Source organism: Falco peregrinus, chromosome 8, assembly GCF_023634155.1.
Source record: "Falco peregrinus isolate bFalPer1 chromosome 8, bFalPer1.pri, whole genome shotgun sequence".
In the NCBI taxonomy this organism is placed as follows: Eukaryota; Metazoa; Chordata; class Aves; order Falconiformes; family Falconidae; genus Falco; species Falco peregrinus.
The window spans coordinates 20,513,617-20,540,474 of record NC_073728.1 but is presented as its reverse complement, the minus strand read 5'-3'; the positions used below and the strand labels follow the sequence as shown (position 1 = coordinate 20,540,474).

Below are 26,858 nucleotides of genomic sequence, written 5' to 3'. Positions count from 1 at the left end.
AGCCATGTGCAGCTGAATAGGCACCTGCTGCCGTGCTGCTTGTATGCACCCAGGTTGCCACTCCATGGACGCTGGGCTGGGGGCCAAACTATAAGTACATGGTGGATGCGACAGGCACTGTTGCAAAGAAAATCTGCATAGCTCATCCAACTGCCTGTTGCCTGAAATCACAGAGATGGACCAAAAAGTGACAGACAAAGCCTCCAGTTACAGCCAGATAGTGCAGCATTACAGTATAAGAGAGCTTGTCTCTTTTTTTGTTATGCATTTGACACTTTTTCATGCTGTTTGACATTTAAAAGAAAGAAATTGTCGTTCTTTTATAATGTGGAAATCACTTGGATCTTCCTGGGAGAGACACCTTAGCATTGTTCCTAATTGTTTTTGTGCTCCCGAATTAAAATGCACGTTTTAATTGCAGCATCTGTAATTTTAGCAGAAATGGTATAATTACAGGCACGATAGAGAGAGAATGTGCATCATCCCCTTATTATGTATCTACGTTTTGTTTCAACCTTTTGTCTCAACCTTGTCTGGGGTCTGTCAAACAGACTAACAGAGTCAGTGCTCTTTCAAGAAACATCTAACTGTGGCTTTTTCAGTTATTATCCTACTTCATAGCTTCCTTTTGGGACTAAGGGGAAAGTAGAAAATACAGAAAAGTTTTAACTGCTTTCCGTGACTAGTGAGCACAGTGGGTGCTGGATGGAGAGCACTGGAACCAAAAGTTCAGTAAATGAGCCCAGGACAGAAGAGAACACTGGCATGAGCTTGGCTGCCAGTCGAGACACCCGGCTCTAGCCTCAGTCTTCCCTCCTTCCCCAGCTGCTGCTGAGGTGGCAAAGTGAGAGGTTTATCTGGAAAGTCTGTCTTCTGCAAGGGGGGAACCGCAGACAGAAACCCATTTTTGTTGGGCAGCTAAGTAACATATTCACACATTAAAGAGTTTGGGTTACTGCCTGTAAAAGGGCATCTGTCTAATTACCCATTGCTAATGAGTCCAGCCTTCTCCTTCTGGCAAGATTTTCCTTCTTAGCTTGAGGAAAACTTTATTGTTCAGAATTAAGAATCTTGATGGTTATTGATTCTACTAATGTTGTATAATGCTCTTATTGAGTACCAAAAGGTTTTACCGGAAGAGGAGTATGGGAGGAGACGGAGCTAAGGCTTGAGCCCTACTAGCTTATGTGACTCTTCCCACACTGACCTCTTCTTCAGTGGGAAGAACAAAAAAAAACCCCATTTACAAATTTAGTTGTCTTGTAGGATGCTGTGTTCAGAAAACAGCATCCCAATTTCTGTTGCTTGCAGTCTTTCTATTGAAAAAATCCTGCAAATAATTTTACGCAGTAGTAGTTGTATGTGAATGCAAATGCTGTGTTTTGTTTTTGTTTGTTTGTTGTTGTCATTTTGTCTTCAGAAAAGGCCGTCTTTCAAGCAAATCATTTCAATCCTGGAATCTATGTCAAATGACAGCAGCCTTCCAGACCAGTGTAACTCATTCCTGCATAACAAGGCGGAGTGGAGGTAAGTTTCCGTCCTCCCAAGATGAAATGATGTGGTTTTCCTTTGAAATGGTGTGAGTCCATATTCTTTTCAGAAGGACATCAGACTGATGATGTGTTGGTAGAAAATATCTGCGCTTGAGGTATTTTTAGAATGCAGCTTACCTTGTTGTTTTTCAGGAATGCCCAGAATGTTGTGAAACTTGCATTAGGAGCCAATGCACTTAGCTGTACCCTATACTTATTATTCCACTGGTTTAGGTGTCATGATATTTATGGTTTTATGACTCGCATCTTAAAACCGATTACGTGTTTTCAGTCAGTCGTGTGGGGTCAAAACAACTCAGGTATATGTATGTTTGATGCAGTTTTCATAGAAAGTTTATAGGCATATGTTTATATTTAAAAAGAAATTAAAAGGAATGGTATTTTTTTTTCCCAAATCAAGCCTCCATTTGTCTTTGCTTGTATGCATTCTGCCATTTTTTGTGCATACCCGCCTTTGCATTGGCTTTGTGTCCATGCATTCAGCTCACACACACACCCAGGCCAGCCCTGTTTTTGCACAGCGCACCCGCATCAATTGAGTGGATGATTTCACCGATTGCTGAGTGTAATTTTTATTCATAAGTGATTATAAACGGAGATGAGATTTGAGACAATTTGATTGCATAATGCAGTTTCACATGAAAAGTTTTGGCCTTTTTTCTGTATGTGCCAAAACTTCAAAACCCTGTTCCTGATTGGAAAGCTTGCAGCCTCGCAGCACATCTTTCTGTTTGCAAAAGAAAACTGAAAACAGATCTGCAGAGGCAGAAGATCTTTACCAGACGGTCGTGCCTCAGTCTATATTAAGAAGCGTTGGCGCAGCTCCAGGTGAGCTGGGAGCAGAAATAACGGGAAGATTCCCTGCCTGCAGGCAGCGCAGGGATCGAAGAAACCTGGAGCAGGGGCGGCTGGCGGATGGGGAAGAGCGCGGGGAAACGGGGCAGGTTTCAGATCCAGCGTCCCACGCATCCTCCGCAGGCTCCCACGGGAGAGCGAGGCGTGCTGCGCTAACCGGGCGCCTGGAAAAAGTGAGCTGGCGGCGGGACGCCCCCGGTCACGTGGCGGGAGTATAAATAGCGGGGGGGGGGCCGGGGGGGGCCGGGGCTCCTGCCCTGACTCAGCAGCGCCGGCGGCAGCCCCCGCGGCCTCGGGCACCGGCACCGGCGGCGGCAGCGCGCCACCTCCTGGCGGCAGCGCCCGCCTGCGCCTGCCCGCGCCTGTGCCCGCCTCTGCCTGTGCCCGCCTTGTGCCTGCGCCTGCCTGTGCCCGCCTCTGCCTGTGCCTGCCCGTGCCCGCCCGTGCCCGCCTGTGCCCGCCTGTGCCTGCCTGCGCCTGTGCATGCCCGTGCCTGTGCCCACCTGTGCCCACCTGTGCCCGTGTCCACCAGTGCCTGCCTGTGCCCGTGCCTGCCCATGCCTGTGCCTGTGCCTGCCTGCCCCAGCCCGCCTGCCCCTGCCTGCCCGCCCGCGCCTGCCTACACCTGTGCCTGCCTGCACCTGCACCTGCCGGGGCCAGGCCGGGCCGGGACACACTCCCCACGGGCAGCGCTGCACGGCTCCCCGCGAGCACCCCCTTGCCCATGCCCAGCTCTCAGTCGCATCGCGAGGATGTTATCCGTGGTGTTGCTTTTGTGGTGCTGGCAGTGTGCCCGCTTGCCACCCAAATCAGTGTGCTCAGGCTTTGGACAGGTGACAGATATTTAAAGTGTAAAACCGCATCTCTTGGCCGCCGTTAGCTGTGCAGACTCTGCACGTCGTATTGTGGTTTTGGCAGCAGGCAGAGTACAAGGAGGGCTAGAAGAAAAATATCCCCCAGTGAGGTATTTCTGATACACCCCTATATAGTAAAAATACTTGTAAAAACTTAAATTCCTTCAGGAAAAACAAATAACTACTTAAATCTTGCCAATATAGCAGAACAAAAGCCGTGCTAGTTAACGTTTGGTAATGTTCAACTTCTGTCTTTCACTGCATGGATTAATTTCTTGGAACATGACGCGGGTAGGCCAAGTGTTTCCTGCAGATTTTATTTTGATGCACTGAAATTGCTCAGATGAGGAATGGCTAACAAGGTGCCAGTAGAAAGCCAAGTAGAAAGAAAAAGGGTTTTGGCACTACCAAGGCACAGAAGAACTTCTTACCATGGAAACTTGTGTTAAAAGTAAATTTGGCTGCTGCTTTTCTTTTTTTTTTTTTTTTTTTTTTTTTTTTTAAGAATAAATGGCTTGGAAACAAGGAAATGTAAGAGAGAAAATAAAATGCATGAGAGGACGTGATTTGCCCAAAAGCAAAGATGATTTCTGAATTAAGTGAAAGTGAACACGCAAGCGCAGAAAGACCCAGAGCTGTGTGGGGTCTTGCTGGAGCGCAGGGGAAGGGCGGCACTCTCCTCTTACCTGGTTCTGGTAACGGCAGCCTTCCCTGATGCAAAAGCAATACCGGCATGGAGACACTCATGGTTAATGCAATGAACAGAAAGTATGCACAAAATGTGCAGGTTAAAGTGGATTAGAGACTTGTATGCATGAAGTGATCCGAAGGGATAAGCTAAAACAGGCTAAAACCATTTCTAGTACAGTTGCACAGAAGTTTAGTGTGTGCTAACTTCTGCATTGAAAAATCTTTGCTTTTACTCATTGCTTTGTTTTTTTAATATTTTTGAGCTCATAGTGATTTGCAAAGAGATTGTTGAACCAGGAATAGGGAAAGAATGAGATGCGTTACCGAGAAATAGGGAATTTTAATGAAGCCCGGCTGTCAGAGCCCCGGAGAAGAGTGGGCTTGGGAAAAGCGAAGGTTATGCTTGTTCCTTTGAGGGACCTCCAAATTAGTGATCCAGATACTGCACTTTCACAGGGATACTGCACTTTCACAGGGATACTGCACTTACCAAAGCAAATCAAAGCTCAGACAAGCTGGATTACATTTTTTCCCGCTATTAAAAAAGGCAAGGTGAGGTTCTTTTTGTATAGACACATGCAAAAAATGTATCTGTAATGGCAAGTAACCAGAGTCTTCAATGTCACTGGCTGGCTGGCGTGAAAAGTGAGAGTGGGCCAAGTCTATACGTGACCGACAGAGGTGATAAGATAAAGGACACTTTGACCTATCTGTAATGTGGTTGCATTTGCAATGTTTACTGGTCTTGGTGTTTATATTAATAATAATTTTAATCTGCCTGTTCTATCATTTCATTAAAATAATTCAGTATCTTATTTCCTAACTGTTCTACCCTTCACGTTTTTCTTATTTAATCCAAGAGGGCCACTATCTTAATGATGAAGTTGCACAGGTCTGCCTTATGTTTAAGTTCATGTTCTGTGATCTTTTTGGAGTTTTTTCTCAGGTCTTTTTTATTACAGTAGGAAAAAATTACTGTTGAAGTAATGATGTTCCAATTCAGTGAGAGATCACATTTGTCTGCATTTAGTCAGATGTACTAACTGCATTCCTTCTTCCATCCTCTCCCCACGAATGCCTATTCTAATGATTAAAATAGTCTATTAGTGATACTTACATTAGTGTATCTGTAGCAATTCAAGTCATATAAACAAATGCCAGTCATTGTTTTTAATCTGTAACTGTTTATGGTTTCTAATAATACAGTAAACATTCCTCACTGTCACAGAATGAGATTATTCTAGAAAAGCCAGTAAGCTCAGATTGCAGAACAGAAGCAAACAAATCCACATGCCCTACCACGTATAATGTTTCAAGCTGCTTCATTTATGAAGTAAGACTCATTAACTGGGCAATGTACGTTAGCTTTCTCTTTAATTACACTGTTTTATTATACAGTGGAATTATTTTTCAGAATGCAACCGTTTTCACAGACTGACCTTTTATTATAAGAGAAGTTTCTATCTGATGAAGAGAGGTAATTACAGCACAAAATAGACTTTTGATATACAGAAAGCTATCGTTACCAGAATGTTCCCAGTGCAGAATGTTATTTAAAAGATAACTTAATTTACATATTTTAAAAATTATGGAGTTGCATACAAGCAGCAGTGATGTTGAGAGACAAACTAAGAAAAGCAGCGCTTGCAACTATGCTCAAATTGCTCTGTAGTTCCCACTGTAGATTGCATAGCATATGTTGCACCCAACAGAAGGGGTTTACGGTAGAGAAATGAGTGTTTGGAGAGGAGTCACTTTCTGCCCTTCTGTCCAGTGGTTTTTAGTGTTGATCCTTTATTATCTCTTTAGGATGTGTGACCACTTTCTACCCAGCACAGATTTCACCCTTCACCTTTGCATGCCTAAATAAGAGAGAGAATTTTGCTTCAAATCTGAAGCATAATAATTGTGAGGGGCATTTGTTCTGACCACCACATTGAACAGCTCACTCAGCAGGATTTAAGTGTGATAAGTGCCCTTGCCCCAGGTGGCTGATTTTTGCAGCAGAATTAAGTGTGGTGGTAGAGTTTGCTAGTTATTCCAGCTCTGAATCCTTTCACTGTACTTGGTAAGCGTTGCGCTCTGACAGGGATGCCTTGTTAAAGTATGAAATCTGTAAGATTTGACACACTTGAAATATTTACTTAAATAGGCTATTTGGGTATGCGTTTTCCCACACTGAGAGCCTGAACTCCTTTAGCTTGATACTGGAGAAGAACTTAATCATTCCATGCTATGAGAAATTTACAGGGAGACACAATTTTCTTCTCTTTTTCTCTCCTCCTTCCCCCCCCAATAGAAATGACAACTAACTTTGTTAGTCCTTTTAATTATTTAAAAAAAAAACCCCACATTAAAAAGCAGATTTTGTTTGCAGTGTGTTTACAAAGGGAAAATGTGAAAGTCTGAGCAGATTTGGCATTGCAGAGTCCCAGTAGCTGTCTTCAGAGCTCTCTTTAGGATCTCGGGCTCCTTAGGAGCTCGCTCTCTCTAGGAGGAAAAAGAAATGCTGTGACTCCCACAGTGTGAACAGGAAACAGTTGAAGTAATAGTCAAAACACAGGTGCCAGGCAGTGCACAGTCTCCCAGTCAGTCACAGAAATGGTCTGTTAAATGGAAATACAACCTCTGATACAAATTGGAGGTTTTTCTTTGGTGATCTTACAAGCAGAAAAACATGGCTGAATTTAGTGACAGAATTATTTTTCTGTGCCTTCTAATATATGCCCTGCATTTGTAGTGCAAAACTGATTAAACTCTTTTGCAAGAGCAGTTCAGTTCATGTGTTTGAAAGATGCTGTCCATCAGAAAGCATGTCAGAGCACTTTGTGAAGGGATGAGGTACATGCAGTGCAACCCAACAAAGACAGTGTCCAAAGCTTCTTAGAGTACTGCCTTCACTTCTGCCTTTCTCATTTTTCACACCTTTGCAGGTATGGTGAGAGGCAGAAGGTAAACCAAAGCCTTTTGTTCCTAACTTGAAAAGCTTGTATTTTTAACCATTTTCAGGGCTGGGTCATATCATGGTTTATGTTCTTTCTCTTATATTTTCACCCAGAGAAACAGGAAGTAAGTGGGAAAAACACCCCAGTGCTGCTTCTGTGTATCTTAAGTCCAAGTAATATTTATAGCAAAGTTATAAACCCAGGCAAATGGGCTTCTTAGACTGCCCATATTGTGTTGCTAATAATAGTCCCATTACCAGTTCTTAATGCAGTTTCTTTATGGTTAAGATTATGTTTCATGATGTTGAGGGAAAAGACGACATTTTAGTTTTTAAACTGTTGTTATATAAAATGTTGTATGGCATTTTACTGTTTTAAATGTTATTCTTCTTCAACTGAAGGTATTACAGTTATTCTCAAGTATAAACATTGCCAGTTTTTCTTAAAGCTCTGAAAGGCTTTGCATTTGGTAATTAAATGAACTGCTTGAGTTGGTGTTGCACTTCTCAGCCTTTCACATTTAATGAACATTGAAGTGGGAATTATGAACAATTTATATGTGTCAGGAAAAGACAAGACATAACAAATTGTCTCCATGCAGATGTGAAATTGAGGCAACCTTAGAGAGACTAAAGAAACTGGAGCGCGATCTGAGCTTCAAAGAGCAGGAGCTAAAGGAACGGGAGCGACGTTTGAGGATGTGGGAGCAGAAGTTGACTGAACAATCCAATACTCCCGTAAGTAGACAATAATTCAACCTATCATCTTATTTCAGAAAGTATTTGGAGCTTTGTCTATGTAAATCTAAAGACACACCAAAGGAAATAGTGCCCCTGTTTTTTTGTAGTTGTTCCTTTGGCCCAATTAAAGTCTGTTTTATTACATCACTGCAAATAACTATACTATTTTTTAAAGTTTCATCATAATACATTAGATATCATATACTGCTGACAGTTCGTATTGTGCCATGGGCGCTTAAACAGTTTCCCATTGATTTATTTGCAGTTCTCAGCTTTAAAAGTTTATTGCATTAAATAAATTCATTTTTCAACTAGAAAGCTGTTGACTTGAATGGATGTAGGATTCAGTCTTAAATGTAAGAATCGTTTGTTTCTTGCAGAAGGTGGCTTGGGAAACCTATGTAATTTGAGGTTTTTTTTATTGTTCTGTTCTTTCTCTTTGAGAAGAAGCAAATTTCTATTCTGTGGAAAAGGGGGTCAAAATCTGAAGTATTAATTTAGGGCTTTGTTCATAATTTTAGTTAACATACTTGTACTGGCCAGTTACCAGCTGTTAGGATTGCCACATTTCTATTAATAAATTGAACAAAACCCCTTTGTTGGATTACCTTGAATTTCTTAATGAAATTGTGATGTTCTTGACTACTGATTGGCAGAGGGAGGACCACAGGGTTAATGCATGGCTAGACATACTACAACAGAATTGTTTTTAAGAAAAATACTGCATTACCTACTTGGTTTTGAAGCACTCACCAAAACAAATACCAAATTAAGGTTGCAGTAGCATATATTGCTATATTATGCAGTATTCTCACGCACAATTTTATCCTACTTGTAACCTTGATTCCAACCAGACCCATTTACATAAAACTTGTTTTTAAGGCAGAGATTATTGCTGGTGTTTGAATGAAGTTGCATTCATGTTCCAGCTGTGAACATGCAGTAATGAAATCATGAAGAATGAATGTTTTCCTATGTGCAGATATTGTATGTTCTCAGTAGATATCTATATGCCTGCTTTAACGCTTGCAAACTTCCAGTAACTGAGCTGTGGGTCATCATCTATCCTGAGCACAGCATGAGGCACAGCCTTAATGAGCAAATCTTTTCACGAGGAAGGCCCTAGGGGTTTTTATGCTGTACTTGCTTATGACTTATACTTTTCACTTAGAGCTGGTATTGCTGAAAGAGTAAAGCATTGTGCTGAGGCCTATTGTGCTGAGCATGAACTATCTTTCTGCGTAACATTAACCCAACTCTCCTATTGCATTTAAATGCAATTTCTTCTAATAGAGAAATATAGATTTGTTTTTTTTCCATAGATCTTTAGTGAACTGTTACATGGAACAACTTTAAAAAAAAAAGCCCTTCTGTTGGAAAAAAAATTTGAAATACTAGCAAAATTTGGCTCATTCAAGCAGGATTGGTTGTAAATCATTTGCAAAATATCCCTGGGTATTCTGTTTGCAGGCTGTAATCCTTGGAATCAAGTTTCTACCTCCCTACCTCCCTCGGTTCAGGGTATGTCTTCAGCAGTATCAAACTGGAGGATTGCAACAGGGAGGTGCACTGCTCGATTTTTAAGCTATCTTGGCTGTAAAAGCAGTAGTAAAGATATTGCAACCAGAGCTAATAACACAGCTTAGGGTGCCCACTAGGCTTATATCTCGTTCTTAACCAACACTAGGCCTTGTTGTGCCTTAGCTGGTACTGTCATCCCCGCTCTGCTCTCTGTGGTCACTTAGTTTTGCTCTGCAGTGAAGACCAGAGGCCAGCAGATACTGCTAAAGCGGTGTGCAGGAGGAGAAACTCCAACCAAGTGAAAGGAGAACAGGGAAGCTGTCTCTTCCACTTGATTCTCCAGTGTTTCAGGGTTGGTAGAAGCTTCGTCCTGCCATCCTGCACAGTAGGTAGCTATTAGTGGCAGGCTGTTCCTACTCCAAAGAATAAGGTATAGCTTTACATACATCAGCATGAGAGAAGGATGAGGCCAATCTTTAGAAACACTTCTGTGAAAGTAGTTTTCTCCCTGCTCTTGTTTTGACCCCATTTCTGCTGTGTCTTACACAACAGACACCGTTGAGTCTGATCTCTGCAAATTCCCTTTGTGCAGATCTCCAAGAGCCTCTTGCACAAGGGAATCAGGAGCCTTTTGGAGGAGTAAAATTTATCCACAGCTGCAGTGAAATGGGAGACTTCTTTTGAAAGACCTGACTTTAAGAAGGGAGTGTATGTAGCTAAGCTGAAGCTCATATTTAGAGGAAGACAGTGAGCAAGACATAAAATCCAGACACTCACCTCTGGTGCCATGCACCTGCAGGTGGTCATTTAAGAACAGTGGCTTGCACAGAGACTGGGGATCCCAGCCATCTATAAGGATCTTTTCATGATAGTTATCATATGCAGCGTGACACCTTTTTGCAAAGAGTTCCTAAGTTCTCCAGATAACAAGATGGCAAAGTACAAAGTAAGGTGATTATAACTCATTAAATGAGCCACAGTTACAGCCCGTTCGCAGCTAACCCGCTGCCAGGCATTGGACAAACACCCAGCAATGTATTTTAGTGGAAAGCTGTTTTGCAGCTGCTTTGATTCTTGTAGGGAATTCTTCCCATATGTCAGGGGATGCTTTTCCATGATCTAAAGTGACTAAAACTCCAGTAGCTGACAGAAGAACTACCTTGGAAGTGAGTCATGTGTGCTGAGCATCTTGTTTCTGTGGCTAGATCTCTTCATCCGTAGGAGCTTTTGGTGTCCTTGATCTGAGTAGCGCTCTGGTGATGGTGTAATTGTTTTTTCCTATAAAGCCAGGTGTACAGAAGCTTAGCTGCAGGTTCTTTCATCACTTAGCCATAGGACGCATGAAAAGTATGGCACCCCATCTCTCCAGCTTCTTAATTTTTTGTTTCTTAAGCCATGCTCACTAACTTCTGTTAACCACAACACGAAGAGGAAGCCAGTGTAAGCAGGGAAAACTCAAGAGTGACAAAATATAGATACTGTCCTTTTTAATGATAGACAATTTGTCAGTATCACTGGTTTTGCTGAGAAATGGTCACTCTGTGGGCAGCCTGGCTATGGAGCCTCCTGTGTTACAGACCAGGGCATCACCACAATGACCCTTGTAACTCTGTGTGACCTAGTGCCATTGATTCTTCAGTTAGGTTTCTGATTAGGTTAAAAAAGATGTGGAAAATCATGAATTTGGGACAGGTAGTTTTGCAGACAGCTGCAAAGTGGAAAGAAAGGCCAGTTGAGGTGTTCACACACAGCTCCTTTGCTGTTGCTTTAGTAGGTAGCTTAATTTAGGATGAAACTCCTGAGTTTTTACTCCCTGTGGAGAACAGGCAAGTGTGTCACAGAGGTTACTAGCCCGGCCACTCTGAAGAGGCGTTAGTCATTATTTATCTGGAAAGGCACGCTTCATTTGTTATTACAAATCGACTGGCTCAGGAAAATACCATTATCTGTAGGTAAAGATTAAATCAGTAGGGATTTAATATGATGTACAACCAAATAGCAGGTATCTATTGATATCACTTAAAAAAAAAAGTAAAAAGAAAAAAAAGAAAAAGCAACCAAGCTGAAGCAGCTGACCAGCCAACCAAACAGCCCCTCTTCCCCTGCCTGCTCCTCCCTGGGACATCTTCCAGAAGCAAGGTGCTGGTGCAAGCTGGAGGCCGGTCCCCGTGTCCTTTGCGTTGGCGAGAGGCTGGTTTCTGATTGTGGCCATCACAGGGTGACCCCTTCCTCTCCTTTTGAGCATACACTCAAAACCAGTCTTTGCACAAGTAATACTGCTGCTGTTATTTCTGATGTTTAGAGGGCTGCTACTTCTGCACCAAACCTTGGGAGCTTGTTTGGGTTCTCTGATCTTAACGCAATTTATTCTTCAATCCTGAAAGGTTCAATTAAGCAACTCACTCAGACTTCTGTTGTACCACATTGCCTTGGGAGCCAGTCCGCCTGGCTGGGAAATGTCACATTCTGTTTTACGTTATACAAAATAGAAGGATTGAAGAGTTTGAACCTTCTTTTGTCATGAAAGCTCTGCTACCATGTCTTGCCATGCAACTCAGTGATTTTGCACTTCCGTTTAAGAACAATGACCCCAGAATGAAGCTGTCTGGTTTAATGAATTCTTACTTGATCTCCGTGTTTAGATTCACTAATCGTCGTGCTTTCTGTTGATTGCCAACTAATCTGGTGGTGTCTTTTTCCTTGATTTTTAAATTGGTTCTAACTTTCACTTTTGCTCTGTCCTTTCCTCCTTTAAATAGTTTCTCTTACCTCTTGCTGCAAGAATGTCTGAGGAGTCTTACTTTGAATCTAAAACAGAGGAGTCAAACAGTGCAGAGATGTCATGTCAGATCACAGCAACAAGTAACGGGGAGGTAGCTGGCATGAACCAAAGTCTGAAGGCCTTGATGATGACGGGCTTTGGGGATATCTTCTCTCTGAACCAAGCAGGATCTGTCCTGCATTCTGGAATGCAGATAAACATGCAAGCCAAAAAGAATTCTTCTAAAACCACCTCTATGAGAAAAGGGAAGAAAATCAACATGGCTTTGGGTTTCAGTGAATTCAACTGGTCAGATGACGATGATGATGATGATTTTGATGACACAGATGATAGCAGCGAATGAAATCAGTTATAGAATTAACCCTGAAATTGATTTTAGCAAAGCAAAACAATAAAGTTTTAGAACAAGAATCCTGTCAGTTTGGTCTGTTTAAATCCTGTAAAAGAAAAAAAAAAAAAAAAAAAAAGTGAGAAGTTTCCCAGACTGAGTATGTTTGTGTGTAGAAAGACATGTTGTTTTTGTTTAGATTGTGCTGACTTATTTCTGCGTTGATTAAATTTGAACTAAACTTTCCGAACTAAGTGAGATATTCTTTTAAGAACCGTGATTATATCTTTAATTCTTGATGCCTGATTATAGAAAGTATGGCCAGATAAACTTAAGATCTGGAAACATTGGGGGAAACTTCAATGCCATTAATGCCATTAATGTACTTCAGATTTTTCTTTTGTGTTGTCATTTCCCTTACCCCTTTCATTGTCAATCGTGAATATACTTGTACTTCCAGATTTGCTGTTCTCTACAATCCATTCTTTCTTACTGATGCAGTGGAGGGGTTTGCTGTGTTTCTAGTTTAAAGCCTTTTTCAAGGCAGCATTGCGGGAAGTCACAAATGCGTTTCTAGGAAGAGAGAAGCTTGGTTGAGGGGAAGGGAGGGGTTAGTTAAATACACAGTTTTAAAACTGAATAGCAGCAGAATTCAGATAATCCCTATTAGTAGATTATTTGTAAAACTGATCTTTTTTTCCTCTCATGTGTGTGCATGCATATATAATTCCCTCTAGCAAAGTGAACTGCAATCGGACCTCTGCATCTATTACCAGATATTGTGATCTAGAAGCTAATTTTCAGTTATGCTGATGTAAATCCAGGAAGCCTCACTAACTTTGATCGACTTATTCTTGTACCTGAGATTAAAAATCGGTGTTAGTAAACGTTGATTCTGCAAGATTGCTAAGCCGTGGGTGCTGCCCTTATGAAAGGACAAAGAGAAGCCACTGTGACATTTCAGCTTGGACCCCACTACTGGGGCTTATGTGAAATTTTCCATGATGATGGTAACGTGAGGAATATTTACGAGTCTTTGCGTACTTGTTTTTTTGCAGCTAAATCACACTTTAAAAGTATTGCCACTGCTATTATGACTTACCATAAAACTCAGTGTGTAACAATCTGCTGCGATAATTGCCTGCCAGGCACTTAGGTTGAGAGCAGTGAGTATGTTTCTCCTGATGACCCCTTTAGTGGTGATGCAGAAGGAGGGAGGGAAACCAGTGCAAACACAAATGCAGGTTAGAAGGGAAGATTCTGTAAAATATTTGCCCAAGGAGGAAGGGCAGCTTTTCAAAAGAAAAATGTTACTGTCTAGTTGAGCTGTAGTGGGAATAAGCTATCAAAATTCCATTCTCAATTACTAGAGGGGTTTCTTTTATGAAAACTTCTGTTTTTGAGTGGCTTCTTTAATTATAGGCTTGCCTGTTACACAGCTCTAACCTACATATTATGGTGAGTGCTTTTGTAGATAGCTTGGAGAGAAATAGATACATTAGATAACAGCAGGCCTGAAATCGTTACATGTTCAAGCAACAAAAGAGAAAGTTCTTTGAAGGAGCTTTTTTAGAGTGTGGATGGGCACCTCTTCGAGTTGTGAGAGAGAATTGGTTTATCCTTGAGCATCAGCACTGGTCTGGTAACCTGCAAGGCAGCAAGCGCTGTTCTTCAAGCTAGCCTACTCCACTCAGTTTGCACAGGATTAGACCCTCCAAGATGCTTAATTTCTGTAGGATGTCATTCCACATTCCACCTTCTTACTAACAGTTGCAAATCCATTGGCTTGAAGGTAACCCTTTTGTATCAGGAAGCTTTTCTCATGCCGGAATTGTAATTTAAATGATACAGTAAATTTACAGAGTATCCCAAGGAGGAACTTGCTCCTTCCACACAGGTAGGGATTGCTTCTTAGGTCCACCAAAGCAACCTGATCTTAGGGAGAAAAAGGGACATTGAAGGGCAAATAATTAAATGGAAGTAAGAGCAAATAGGCTGCTTCCAGTGCAGATTTGTACTATTTTTGTAAGTCTACTTCTGCTAACACCCACAGCAATGATGCTATTTTTGTAACTGCACCCAGGAAAAATTGATGGATTTGTGTAATCTAATATGTGCACTTTAGATCTTAAGATGTGTGTCATTGTGCATAAATTACTGTACCACATGAGCAGTGTAGGGTTGTACAGCTTTAACTGAAAATGAAATTTGGTTCATTACATTAAGTAGTCAAAAAAACCCCAAAAATCTGTCCCTAGCACTGACGTTTTGCACTTTTTTAGCATCTGGCAATCTCAGAGCACTTTATGGACGTTTATATTTGCATAGGTTTTAACTGAATTTATAAATCCTCTCCTTAATCTTTACAGAAGTAAAAATAGTCCTTAAGTAATATGACACAGGGTTTCATAGTTGAAAGATCACAAGATTTAAGTCTGTCGAAAAGGTTTTGTGTTTACTCAGACATGTAACTTATTTCAGCAAAATACCATCAGTATTTGGTAGCATGCTCATAGGAATTTCCTCTATCTCCTTAGTTCTAGTACTTGTTGATAAATCAAAGCTGGATTTTTTTTCCCTCTTCCCCTTTCTATCCCCATACATTATATTTGTCAAAGCAAATTAAGCTATATTAAGGGAAAATTTAAACTTTTGTAAAACTTACCTGTCTGTTCAAAGTAGCAAAGGTGGTCCCTGAATCGTAGAGGTGATGACATATGGCAAACTCTTCTGATGCAGTTCCCTTGAGATAGTCTTGTATTTAGGATATTGGCTATGCTTGCTAAAAATATTGATTGCATTTTTACTTTCCTGTGATGCCTTTTATACTAGATGCCAAAAATCATATGTGAGAACCAAGTAGTGTTGCTTCTGCCTCTGATATGCTTCTCACTAGATAAAGGTTTTGAAAGTGGCTCTGGCAGGCAGGTATGTTGGTTGGAGGAGGTCAGAGTATTTCATCTTCCACGCCTGATTTCCCTCAGCAGTGCAACCCAGTCTGTCTTGTACCTGTATCAGCACCAGGGTATATAGGTCTCCACAACAGTCCATAGCCACATAGTCCATCAGCTTATGAAAGCATTAACCAAATGCAAAAGGTGTTTCTCTGGCTGCTCTGGGCTGTGAGCAAAGCCACCAAAAGCCTTCCTGTGCCTCATACACCTCTCGGCTCACTAGTCCCCACGAGGCTTTTTGGGACCTTCCATAAAGCCCTGGAGGTATCTACAGTAAAATAATATTGCTGTATTTGCCAGAGGGGGAGGGGGAGAGCCAGGCCTGAACTTTGTGTTTTTACCGGGCTGTTGTATTGCCAGTGTTGTCTTAGATGGGTGCATGGCCTGAGAGAGGAATGGTGAGGACTGGCTTTTGCCTTGTTCAAAGATACAGGGTGACTGGGACCAAGGCAGGATGTCCAACTCCCGATTCCCTTTCTTTTCCTTCAGCAGTGGGGAAAAAATGTAAGAGGGAATTAATGGAGGAAAACTTTTGATCTAGTCGTTTTTGTGGCGATCGCACCCCTAATTCCTTTGAGTAGCAAGTGTGCTAAGGCATGGTGTGTAGGTGTGCTGTGCTCCCAGCTGGCTGTGTGCTGCCTGATGTGGTGCTTGTCCCCTCTAGGTGGGAAGGGCTTCCAGGAGGTGAGGTCTGGCACAGCTCCTTGGCACGCAGACCTGTTCAGGACTGGTCATTTGTTTATCCTTCCAAAGGTTTTGTTAGATGTTGATTCCCTTTTCTTCTGGGTTTTAAAGTGGTTATTCTGAGTTAACTACTTGATGCAATGATGATTTATATTGCTATCAGCAGTAACAGTAAATCTGTAGTGTGCATATAGCTGTTAAGTATTCAGCAGCGTTACTGTGTCTTTAGTACTGTAGTTCCTTTTTCTGTAATCAGGCAGCTTTTACAGGTTTTTAATAAGACCTCTAACTTGACAGAGGTTTTAACTACAGTCCTAGGTAGAACGATCAGGTAGAAAACTGAGTTCATTTAGTAATTTTCACAGCCCTTAAAATGCACTGGTAGGAATCTGGAGGAGAGACATTTCCCTTTCCCCCCAGACTTCGACTTTGTGTACACTGTAAAATCTACACAGAGATTTCTGATGTGTGAAGATTTAATTTTAAAACTATAGAACCAACAACCTTCTTTAAACATTTTATATTGTGTGCTAAATATTCATATGCCTTTTAAAGTCAGATATAGTCCACTGCATTTCTTGCTTTTGCACTACTCAAGAGGTTTTGTACGGAATACTAGGAGTCAATGCTACTTACACTTCAAGTGTGAACTGATAAAATTTGAATAGAAAATACTTTCATGGTGTTAGAAAACTTCATTTTCCCTTCTGAAAAAACAAAGTTGAGTGCAACGCCTGTGCCAAAACTCTTGTGCTGTAAACTGAAGTTATCATTTGTGTGGAACATGCAATGTTACACTTCTGTGTGGTAAAACCTTGCAGCGTCAGTTACTCTCTTTATTGCACTTGACATATGATGTCTTGTTTTGATCACGCTGTGGATTTGATTTTTCCAGTGTAAAACCAAAGCAAACAAACAAAAAGAAACCATGCAATGTATTCAATTTCCTCAATTGGTGTCATAAACTTCCTTTTGATGTGAACTTTTTCCTTTGCTTCTCTTTGTTCCAAACTTCTATTTTGCAATAAACATTTTGACAGTAAATTTTATGCATCTGTGTCCCTGTGTAAAATGCTGGTGTTTCAAGAGGTTCCTTATTGTCTGCTGGTTTAAGTCACTTTTGCATTATTCACTGTGTGACATTTCTCCTTTATTCTCCCATCTTTTTTTTTTAAATTGAAAAATTCAGAATGTATTCTGCCACTAGTTATATTTAAACATGGGAAAAGCTGGAAAAAATCCATTGTGCAACTAAAAACACAGTATTGCACTTCTGCAGTAAATGATTCAGTTGTACAAATTATTGTACCAGGCTCCTCCCGCAGCACCAGCTGGTACGTACAAAAGGTACGGCCCACCACCTTCCGAAGGATGTTTACGATTGCCGCTTGCCCTCCCTCACGTTCAGGTGTTGCCCCCAGCACTACTTTTGCCCCACAGTGTCCTGCCCAGGCTGCGGGTAGCTGTTACCATAGGGAATGCCGGACTAAGAGCAGGTAGTATGGTACAGTAGAGAGAAAGAGTCAGGGAGGTCTCCTTTTCTCTGGCAGATGCATCTTCCCTTCTGCCGCTTCACCCCGATGCCTCTGGCCCTGTCCCCTTCAGGGATGCAGTGGGCAAAAGGATGGGTTTGAGGGTCTGCTAGGTCCTCCTCACAGAGGTGGGTTCAGCTGATCTCATGGACAGTTTGTGCCCAGCAAGGTTTGGCTAAGACATGGATGGGGGAGGAGGAAGAGGATCTGAAGAGTCCGCAAAGTGGGGTGGGCAGCAAAAGGTCATAGATACGGAGGCAGAAGTCAAGGGGTGTTGGGCAGTCACAAGTCCTTCGGTGGGAGTTTCACGTGGATGCTGCACAGGGTGCTTCACAGCGGTGGCTGAAAGTTGTGGGCAGGTTATGCTGGACCCTGGTCTCCTGGCTGGAGAGCTGGAGGCAGGTGGGGGGAGTGCCTGCCGGGGGGGTACGCTTGGCCTGTGGGTGGGGGCTGGAGGGGTCATAGGTGGCAGGGCTCTCCGGACGAGGTAACAAAGCCTTGGAGGCTGGTGGGTAACCGAGCTGAGTGTCTCATCAGTCAATGTGGTGTACATGGAATAAGTTTGCAACTGTGTCATGGTATTGAGCCTTTGGGAGATGCTGGTGGTTCGAGTACATACCTACCAATTCATGTTACCCCTCTAGCCGGATAAAACTGCCAAGAAGGTGAAGCTTGGGATACCACGTGCTTGAATGAGTGAAATGGCAATCGGTATTATAGTGACATCTTCTCCTATGTCAGTTTTCAAATCATCCCAGAATTTCACCTAACGCAGCCGTTCTCCTGTCCATCCACTGTGGTTTCCTTGTGCTTCAAGCTGGAGTACCACAAAGTGTGCCCGGCAGGGGCTGCAGCACGGGAGGGGGCTGGGAAGCGCTGCACTCCTGCAGCCTCACGGGAGCGGTTACGAAGCATTGACAGAAACCAAAAGAGCCTTGTCTGTACAGGAAGACTAGCCACAGTGGCCCAAATCCAAAATCTGCTTGCCCTGCCATCTCGTGATGGTTTTCCTTCCTTCTGCAGAAAATACCCATCATTCGGGAGAGAGTCATAATGACAGCGTTATTTTTATTGCAGAAATCAGGTGGTACCAAAGCTGTTGCAAAAGCAAAAGCCTTTGCATAGTGTCAGAGCTAAGAGGAGAGGCAGCTAAAGCATCCCGCTCCGTGGGATGGTTGACTTTTTCTTCCTAAATTGTTTCTATTGGAGATCTGCTGATAATTTTGCCTACGTAAAGTGATGGGATCGATTTAGCACCGTGCTGTTGGAGCCAGCCCATAGTCAGTGCGAGTCCAAGGGTTTAGTATGTCAGGGTGAGAGTCGCAGCCTAAAACCTTGCCCTTTGCTGGGGAAAAGGAACCAAATAAAACCAGCCACCAGAGTAAAATTTGGGTGGAGGGGGGGAGAAAAATGGTCAGACGGTTTTCTTTTCAATTCATATCTCTCACACAGTTGCTGCCCTCCTTTGATATTTGTGCATGGACCGAAGATGATGTGGTGAGTACTTTGTGTTCGTGCGGCCAGCGCTGCACTGCTGGAGCTCCAGCAAGTCACGGTGGGTTTGGAGGGAGGGAAAGCTGCATCAGAACATCTGGGTGAGATTTTACTGCTGTTTGTTTGGTGAAACGTGTACCAAAAAAGGTTTTTAAGTGACCAGGAGTAAATTAAGGACTCAAATGATCTTCATAAAACCACCACATTCTCCAATGTCCAGAAAACAGCGGGAGCTGGGAGCTGACACCTCTCTAAGCAAGACCTGTCCTGGACAGGACAAAATGGGTTCAAAGGTTTTGTCCCACTGTGTGCCACCAGAATGGCAACAAACTCTGAAAGAAAACTAAGGGTTTTTTAAGGGGTGTGGAAAATCCCTTTCATATAAAATAATGGCATTGAGTCTTTTTTACCTTTTTATTCAGTTAAAAGGCTAAACAAGAAACATCAGCGATTTATCTCTAGCAGAGTCATGTGTCATAGTGGTTTTAATGTCCCACCTAGCACCCTCCTTGTGTCGTGTGTCATGGGGTTGTTTGGCTAACGTTTGCTGAAGGACTGTCTGGAAAGCCAGTGCAAAAGTCAGAACAGCCCTGGCTCCTTAACTTCAGCCCTTTCAGCGTGTGACAGATGGCTGAGCTTCTGCTCTGGTCGTTTCTGGTGTTCTTCATAACGGTAAACTGAGGAAGGTGGCTGTAAAATAGGAGGCAGTTTTAAAAAGCTGGGTAAAAGTAATCACCTTCTTTGGTGAATCTTGAGTCCTTTAACCCAAAGTGAGAAATATTTTTAAGTTTTGTTTTTAAAAAAATGATTACTTGTGAACTCCAAATAACTGAAATACAGATTTTGATAGCGTGAACTTCAAGACTGATTCCTCTTTTTTGCAGTTTTTCTGGATGCAACAACTTACTAGAAAAGGTAAAAGCTGTTCATAAGTACCTTCATAATTCACATTTATGAATATACATACATTTGCTCATCTTTCTCCCTTCAGTAAAGCACCCTATGGATTTCTAAGTAACCTCTCTTATCTTAAGGCGATGCCTCTGGTGAAATGAGTGTGTATGCTAGCTTGTTTAAGGAACATCATATCACTGGGAAACGATTGCTTCTTCTGGAAGAAGAGGATTTAAAAGACATGGGAATTGTTGCCAGAGGACACATCATCCATTTGAAGGTATTTACCAGCATGTGTTTAATGTTGCAATAGGTCATAGTGTGAATATCAAGAAGGAGTCTATGAGTTTTCAGTAGTATTAATAAGCAAAAAAAGTTACGAAGTTGAATAGAGAACATATTTGGTATAAACCACCCCCCACCACCACCGCTACCCTGTCCCGAGTTACTGGTTTGTATGGATCTAGAACCAAAAGCAACCTGAGCATTGTATGAGGTATGGAACTGTGCTGTGGTCTTGATACTCCTCTGCAGTTCTTGGTTTTCCTGTGGGCTGGACTGTCAGTACTGCTGCAGATTTGCCTAGGACAGCCATTCTCCTGTCAGAAAGCTTTGGAAATCTTCAGAGAGAGTTCTGCCCAAAGATTTCTATTCAGCTGAGGGAGAACAGATACGAAAACAGTTATTTGAACTGAAATCTCTGGAGTTCTTAACTTTCACATCTCATCTATATCTTAAAACATACTTTAACAAAACCCCATTAAACAACTTGAAAGCTGGTTGATGGCCAGGTTGCTTTGTTTTAAAAGCTTTGTTTCATGGTGGTTTAAATATCTAATGTTTGTAATGAGTTAAGAAAACATCGTGGCCTGGAAAATATGATCACGGCAGCAGTAATAGTATTAATACTGTAGCCACAGGAGAGAGTTCAGTTTCCTGGCAGTCAGCTTTGGAAAAGGATTTCTCTAGAAGCAGCATCTATAATTCTGTTGGGTCTCAATGATTTTATACCACAATTTACTAGTAAAGAGATACTTGTATCCTAATTGCTAGTCCTGCAAATTTAGCTTCATAAGTCACACAGCTTTATTCCCCTTCTGCTCATCAGCCATTTTTTCCATGCCACACACCGTTACTGATATATTTAATTTACATTTCCTACAGGGAAAAGTATTGAAACTTAATAAAGTCAATAATGCCCAAAATGAAATATTTCAGCTTCCTGGGTTGATTGAGCATAAATAAAAACAACCAAAACAACCCCCCAAACATCTCTTTCTCTGATTAAGCAGATCTGATTCTGAATGCGAAATGGGGCCGATCTACCGTGGCGGTTTCCAGAACAGGGCTGTATTTTAAACTCCTCTCACATACCCTAATGTATCCACAACGGAAAACAGTGCACACAGAGTTGCACTGGTTTTCATGCTGGTATTTGCAGTATGAGATACTGAATAACCCTCATCTGATTTTGTTGGGTGTTTGTTTTTTTTTCTAGACTGCTATTGAGAAGTTAACCCATGACTACCTAAATCTGTTTCATTTTCCACCATTAATTAAGGCAAGTCTTGTTATCTACATAAGAAGTGCTTCTCGTGTTGGTATGAATACTTTACTGTTCTCACGTCTCACCATTCCTGCCATTTGTGGGGGTGTGATCCTGCAGAGGGTTGTGACAGATGTGGAGGGTCAACAGCAGCAATGGGTCACATCACAACAAGTAATAGAATAATAGTTTTTCAAGGAGGCTGTAAGATTTTATCATGGAACCAGTAGTATTAAATTGAAAGACTACTGGTTGAGATTCCTGTGCTGTCATTGATCAGAAATTACTCTTAAGAGCCCTTCCTCCAAACTGGTGCCACCAGCTGCTCACCACTGAAGAGCAGCAGGCCCCTGGCTTAGAGCGAGCCCATCATTCCTTAGGTAGTTAATGTTACAGGAGAGAAGAATGATTTAAGATGTCTGGTCACCCTTGTGTTAACCTGTTGGCTTTCTGGTATCAGTAGCAATAGCCTTGCAAAAGGGAGAGAGTGTCTGGGAACCTTGTGGTTGGCAGAGCGGATATTGCCTGATTTAATCTCATGAGCTAATCAAGCAGTTCTAGACCCCAAAGCCTGAAGTAGCTGTTTTAGTCATAATTTATTGCGCAGCTATAGAGGGAAATCCACTTAAAGTGAATTTACATACAGCGAAACACTGTTCCCTGAAGGGGAAAATGAAAGTTAGGGCTTCACCGCCGTGCCAGCTGCAATTCCAATGGCAGTGGCTGCCACGATGCTCACAGCAGTACTGTGCCGTGCCGGTGCGGCTCGCCCAGGAGCAGGCATCACGCAGCATCTCCCCACTGCGTGCCATGAACCCATGCAGAAGCCCTGGCCCCCCTCGGAGCAGCGCGGTCGGGGCAGAGGGATGGCCCCCTTTCTGCTGCCTGCCAGACTGGCAGCGCCCAAAAGGCAAAACCTTTCTGCCAGTGAAGGCCTTGCCTCTGTCTCCCAGCGGGTTGCTGTAGGTGTGGAGTCTCACAGTGCCTTTTTTTGGCAGGATTCTGCAGGTGGAGCCGAAGAAAACGTAGAGAAAGTAGTGAATCTTGAACTCGTTTTTGGTTACCACTTGAAGCCAGGAAGTGGTCCAAAGGTAAGCCGGGAGCGCTACCTTGGTTTGGTTGGTTAACAGTCACTGCCCAGAGGGTCCAGTATCTTCTGGACACAGAATGATAATTTGCGGCAAGAACCTTCCTGGCTGGCCAGCAGGGCTGCATTGGTGGTGGGGAGCCTGCTCCCCAGAGCAGGCGAGGAAGAAAGAGTGGCACAGAAAGCCTTGACTGAAAGCTTTTGTTTCTCCGTGAAGCATTTTTTTAATCGTAATTTTTGTAATTCAGGCTTTCACTTTGTTCCTTTATCCCGATGGGTGTGAAATAACAACCCATTTATGCAAAAAAACCGCCATTCACAGTTGGGCAGTGCTGTGCGCCTGATGTTAGTGGACAGACTATTACTTCAGTGTCGGCGGAAAGATGGTGTCTTTTTGTGCAACCAAGAGGGGGTTGGAAAATACATGGTGTGTGTGGCTGCTGGCTGGGGAGGACAGGACTGGTCCTGGCAGTGACTGTGTTCACTCATGGTGCTGGGGGAGGGAAGGGTAAGGGCAGCACATTGCAGGTGGCAAAACTACTGTGCAGCATCTGGTAAAAGGCAATTACCAGCATGGCACACCCTAATCAAACCTCAGCTCCAAGCCGAGCTGGTTCAAGGATCTGTGCTGGTTGCGCTCTGTGTAACAGGAGTGTTGACGACTCCAGATGTTCCAGCAAAGCATTTCCACTGCATTGTCTTTTCTCGAGAGCGAGGTTTGTCCCATGCTTTTTGTTTTCTTTATCCAGCCTGCCACGGACTCTGAGTTCAAGGGTTTTAGAATTAATCATCTATGTGGAAATGATGTGCAAAGCATTTCTGAGTTAGAGTCAGGGGTTGTGACAGCAGGATTTGTTTCCTTTTTGTATTTGACAAATCTGCATTGTGTGTCCACCCTAAACTTGTGGGTGGCTGACTTTCATCTTGTGTTATCTGGCTGCTTTGCTTTCAGGGCATATTGTTTGCAGAAGTCTCTTGATTTCTGTACTTGGTGGTGCTTGCAGAGAAAGCATTTAGGTTTGTACTTAGTAGGAACTTGGACTCGTACTGAAATCATTTCATCAATTTGAAAAAGCCTTTTGCTTTTTGTCTGGAGATTTCCTTTTTTTGTTTGTTTCTTTTATCCTAAGCACTTTTTTTTCTATGAAAATCTTCTCTATCACTATGTGAATTACTTAGACTGTCTCACTGTTCTTGAATGCATGTAGCTTGTGATGCTGTACAGCTGCTTTTTTGTAAATGTGCATCTTTCTCTCCAATGTGCAACTCTTCAAGGAACTTAAAAGTCCATAAATAGCTTGTATCTCCCTTCCATTTCCAGTATGGATTGTGTGCCGTAGTGCAGGGAGGTGGACAGCTCTCCCCAGGAAAGAGCAAGAGGAGTGAACAGACCTCTGAGTGTTGGAGAGGAATTAAGGTTGCACTAAAGCCAGCTAAGTTTGATGACAAGTATATATTTTAGCCATGATGGCAAAATTGGCAAATATGACAGTGTGCCAGAGTCTGCAGGACAGAAACTGAACTGCTACGGGAGAACAGGGCTAGCTCGGTGGCCCGGCACAGTGCCAACATAGCTTTGCAGGTGTCTGACATGCCAACTGAGAACGCTTCTTTTTTTTTTGTCCTGCCTTCCCCATGACCTCCTAATTGGTCCTCTGCTCTGTGTGCTCTCAGGCCCCTTCCTAAGGAAGCCATTCCCTCCGAAGCGGTGGTGCGCCAGGCATGCCTTCCCTGGCATCTGCCCTGCACAGCACCCGTGTCCCTGATGCTGTTCCAGGGAATGTGCAAGTTGAGTTTATCTGGGCTGGAAACTTCTGTCCTATATCTGCTTATTAATGCATACCTGCCTTTAAAGATGTTGCAGCTAAGCCAGTTTTAAAACGTGGACTGGAAGCAGTAGATCAACTGAGCTTTTGGGCAAGATGCTAGGGCCAACATGAGCAGGATCATTTGCATTAAACATAACACTAACGAAGACTGGTGTGATACTACAATACAGAAAATTTGGCTAGTTTGCTGCTTTGAAAATCCCTGGATACAATCTTCTAGCTCCCCTAGAGGCTGCTTTAAGCCAGCTACTGCTGCCATCCAGATTTGTTCTAAAATGATTTGGAGATACTGGGTAAACCAGGATCGAAGGGTTTAAACTTCTTTTACTGTTCTGTTTTTGTAAAAGAGTGGTGCCTGTTCCTGTAAAACTAGGTCAGCAGAAGCACTTGGGATTGTACCTTCCATCATCTTTATAGCTAAAAAGCTGGCCTACATCAGTTTAAAAATAAATTTCTCAAAGGAACTTTACCCTAATCAGTCCCTGTAACCAGCTGCCTAGCTAAGAAGCCTTTCTCCTGTTTTAGCCATGAGAAAAGAGAGGCTATAAGCTCAAATCTGGGTTACAAGTTGAGAACATGTGTTCCCTGGGTGATGCACAGGCTGCTGGACCTGCGTGCGTCAGGGGAGGTTATTGGGCTCGGCTGGGCGCTGGTGCAGCACAGCAGGAAGGGCTGCGCACAGGGGGACAGGTCACACCGGGAGGTGTTACCCCAGGCTGGCGCTGCACTGCTCTCCTGGACTGAGTTCCCCTCAGTGATTGTAGTGCATCTCCTGGTGTAGTGGCACCTGGAAGCCAGCCCGTCCACACGCTCGGAAGGGGCTCTGCCAAAGTGTGGGACAGGATGGACACCTGGGACAAGCGCACGCTCCTGATCCAAGCTAAAGCTCTGGCGTGAGCGCAGCCTTGGTGTGCAGCACGATGTACTGCGAGGCCACGGGGCGTTAAAGTGCTGGCTGAGCTGGTCCAGGACCCAGAAACCGTTTGGTGGGCGCAGGTTTAATTCAGATGCGTTGGCTGGTCATAGCACAGCCCCATCTCGGGTGTGAAGGTGGTTCCGTGGGGCACAGGTGGCTGCTCCTGGTGCTGCAGCGAGCCCTGGTAGCACAGCCAGCGCACCTGCTGCGTAAGCAGGCACAAACTTGAGGGCTGTAGGAACGGCAGTGCCTTTTAGCAGGGATCCTGATGAATGTACCTCAGGATGGCATTTGCATGTTCAGCCTTGTCTGTACGCTGAATGCAATGTTGACTTCCCAGTACGCAACTTTACCAGCCTCAGATTTGTTATCTAATTTAAACTGCATCTTCTAGTGGGATTGTGTTGGTTTCCACCAACTGACAGATGCAGTCATTTCATTACAGTTTCCTTTCCTTTTTAGCTGCATCTTTGGAGGTGATGAAAGCTCAGTTGACCTTTGTGCTCTCCGAATGCATCAGGAGTGAGTGCTGCAAAGCTAACCTGGTTTTTAGAGGTTTCTTTTCCAACTCTTGTAGTTTGAGTTATGTGGTTATTTCCATTCACTTCCTTTTAATGACCTTTCTGTACACAATTCCCACTGAGCTGAAAGATGATAGTTTTAGACATTTTATATGATTTTTTTCCCACAAATTAAAAAAAAAAAGGGGGGGACACACACCAATTAACTCCAAGATACCAAAGAGGGTAAAAAAACAAACCCTGGCAATTGTGGCTTGAGCTGATTTGCAGAACTGCAGAGGGAATTTTCAATGGCTTTCTCATCCTGGGTGGCTCATTAAAATTTCCCAATCAGGGAAAGGTGTCTGAGCTGTGTCAGCTCCACACTGATGAATCACCCAACCCCTTAAGATGGATGGTTCACAGTCTTTTTGTCTCCTGTTGATGCGTTCTTTAGTTTTGGTCCTCAAAAGGGCAGATTTCACCATGCCTTTGAATGTTTTCATTTTTTACCGAGTGTGGCACAATGTGACCTATATCCAAACACAAAGCCTTGCAGTGGGCTCACCATTTTGCCTTATTTTTCCCCAGTTTCCTCTCCCTCCATTTGACAAGCTGAGGAGCAAAGGCTCTTCAAAACCATCTGCTAACTGTGTGAACTATTTTCTAGCCTTGAATATCCAAACTGGGATATATTTTAATGCTATTATTTAAATGTTCAAAAGTGAATGTAATATTAAGGCTAATTTAGAGAGACGTTGTGACCAGCTCCTCATGTGGACAACCCTGGGCTGGCAAAATGCAGGCAGTACCAGACAAAATGGTAACTGGAATGCAGTTTCACAAGTGTTCAAGAGCATTTCTGCTGCTTCTGCCTCTTCACCCTCCCACTACATCAACAGGCACGAAACCTTTCTTTACTTTCTTAAAAATAATTCCTACTTCAGACAGATGAGATATAACATCACCAGTTTAATTTGCCCCTTACAGAGGAAAAATTACTCCTCACCTTGCAAAAAATAAAGCAAGGGCCAAGGTCTAAAATTTAAAATTCCAGTTTTGTAGTTTTTCACTCGTATATATTCCCCATGCTCTATAGGTATATTAACCCACTTCAGTAAGTAAAGCTGGCAGAGGAACTGGTTTTATCTGAC

General features: G+C 42.9%; 1 protein-coding gene across 5 annotated transcripts in view; it reads left to right on the top strand.

Annotated features, from left to right (window-relative positions):
- The window catches only part of MAP3K20 (mitogen-activated protein kinase kinase kinase 20), a 92,651-nt gene that overhangs the window by 51,296 nt on the left and 14,497 nt on the right, over positions 1–26,858 (top strand). For 3 of the 5 annotated variants that reach the window (XM_055811600.1, XM_055811599.1, XM_055811601.1), the window contains 7 exons: positions 1,421–1,527; positions 7,499–7,634; positions 18,891–18,935; positions 19,817–19,847; positions 19,967–20,106; positions 21,325–21,387; positions 22,371–22,463. In XM_055811600.1, coding sequence (XP_055667575.1) covers positions 1,421–1,527; positions 7,499–7,634; positions 18,891–18,935; positions 19,817–19,847; positions 19,967–20,106; positions 21,325–21,387; positions 22,371–22,463 — 615 coding nt within the window. Of the gene's footprint in view, positions 1–1,420; positions 1,528–7,498; positions 7,635–11,917; positions 16,956–18,890; positions 18,936–19,816; positions 19,848–19,966; positions 20,107–21,324; positions 21,388–22,370; positions 22,464–26,858 lie in introns of those variants that run through there. The other 2 variants (XM_055811603.1, XM_055811602.1) reach the window with 1 other exon arrangement.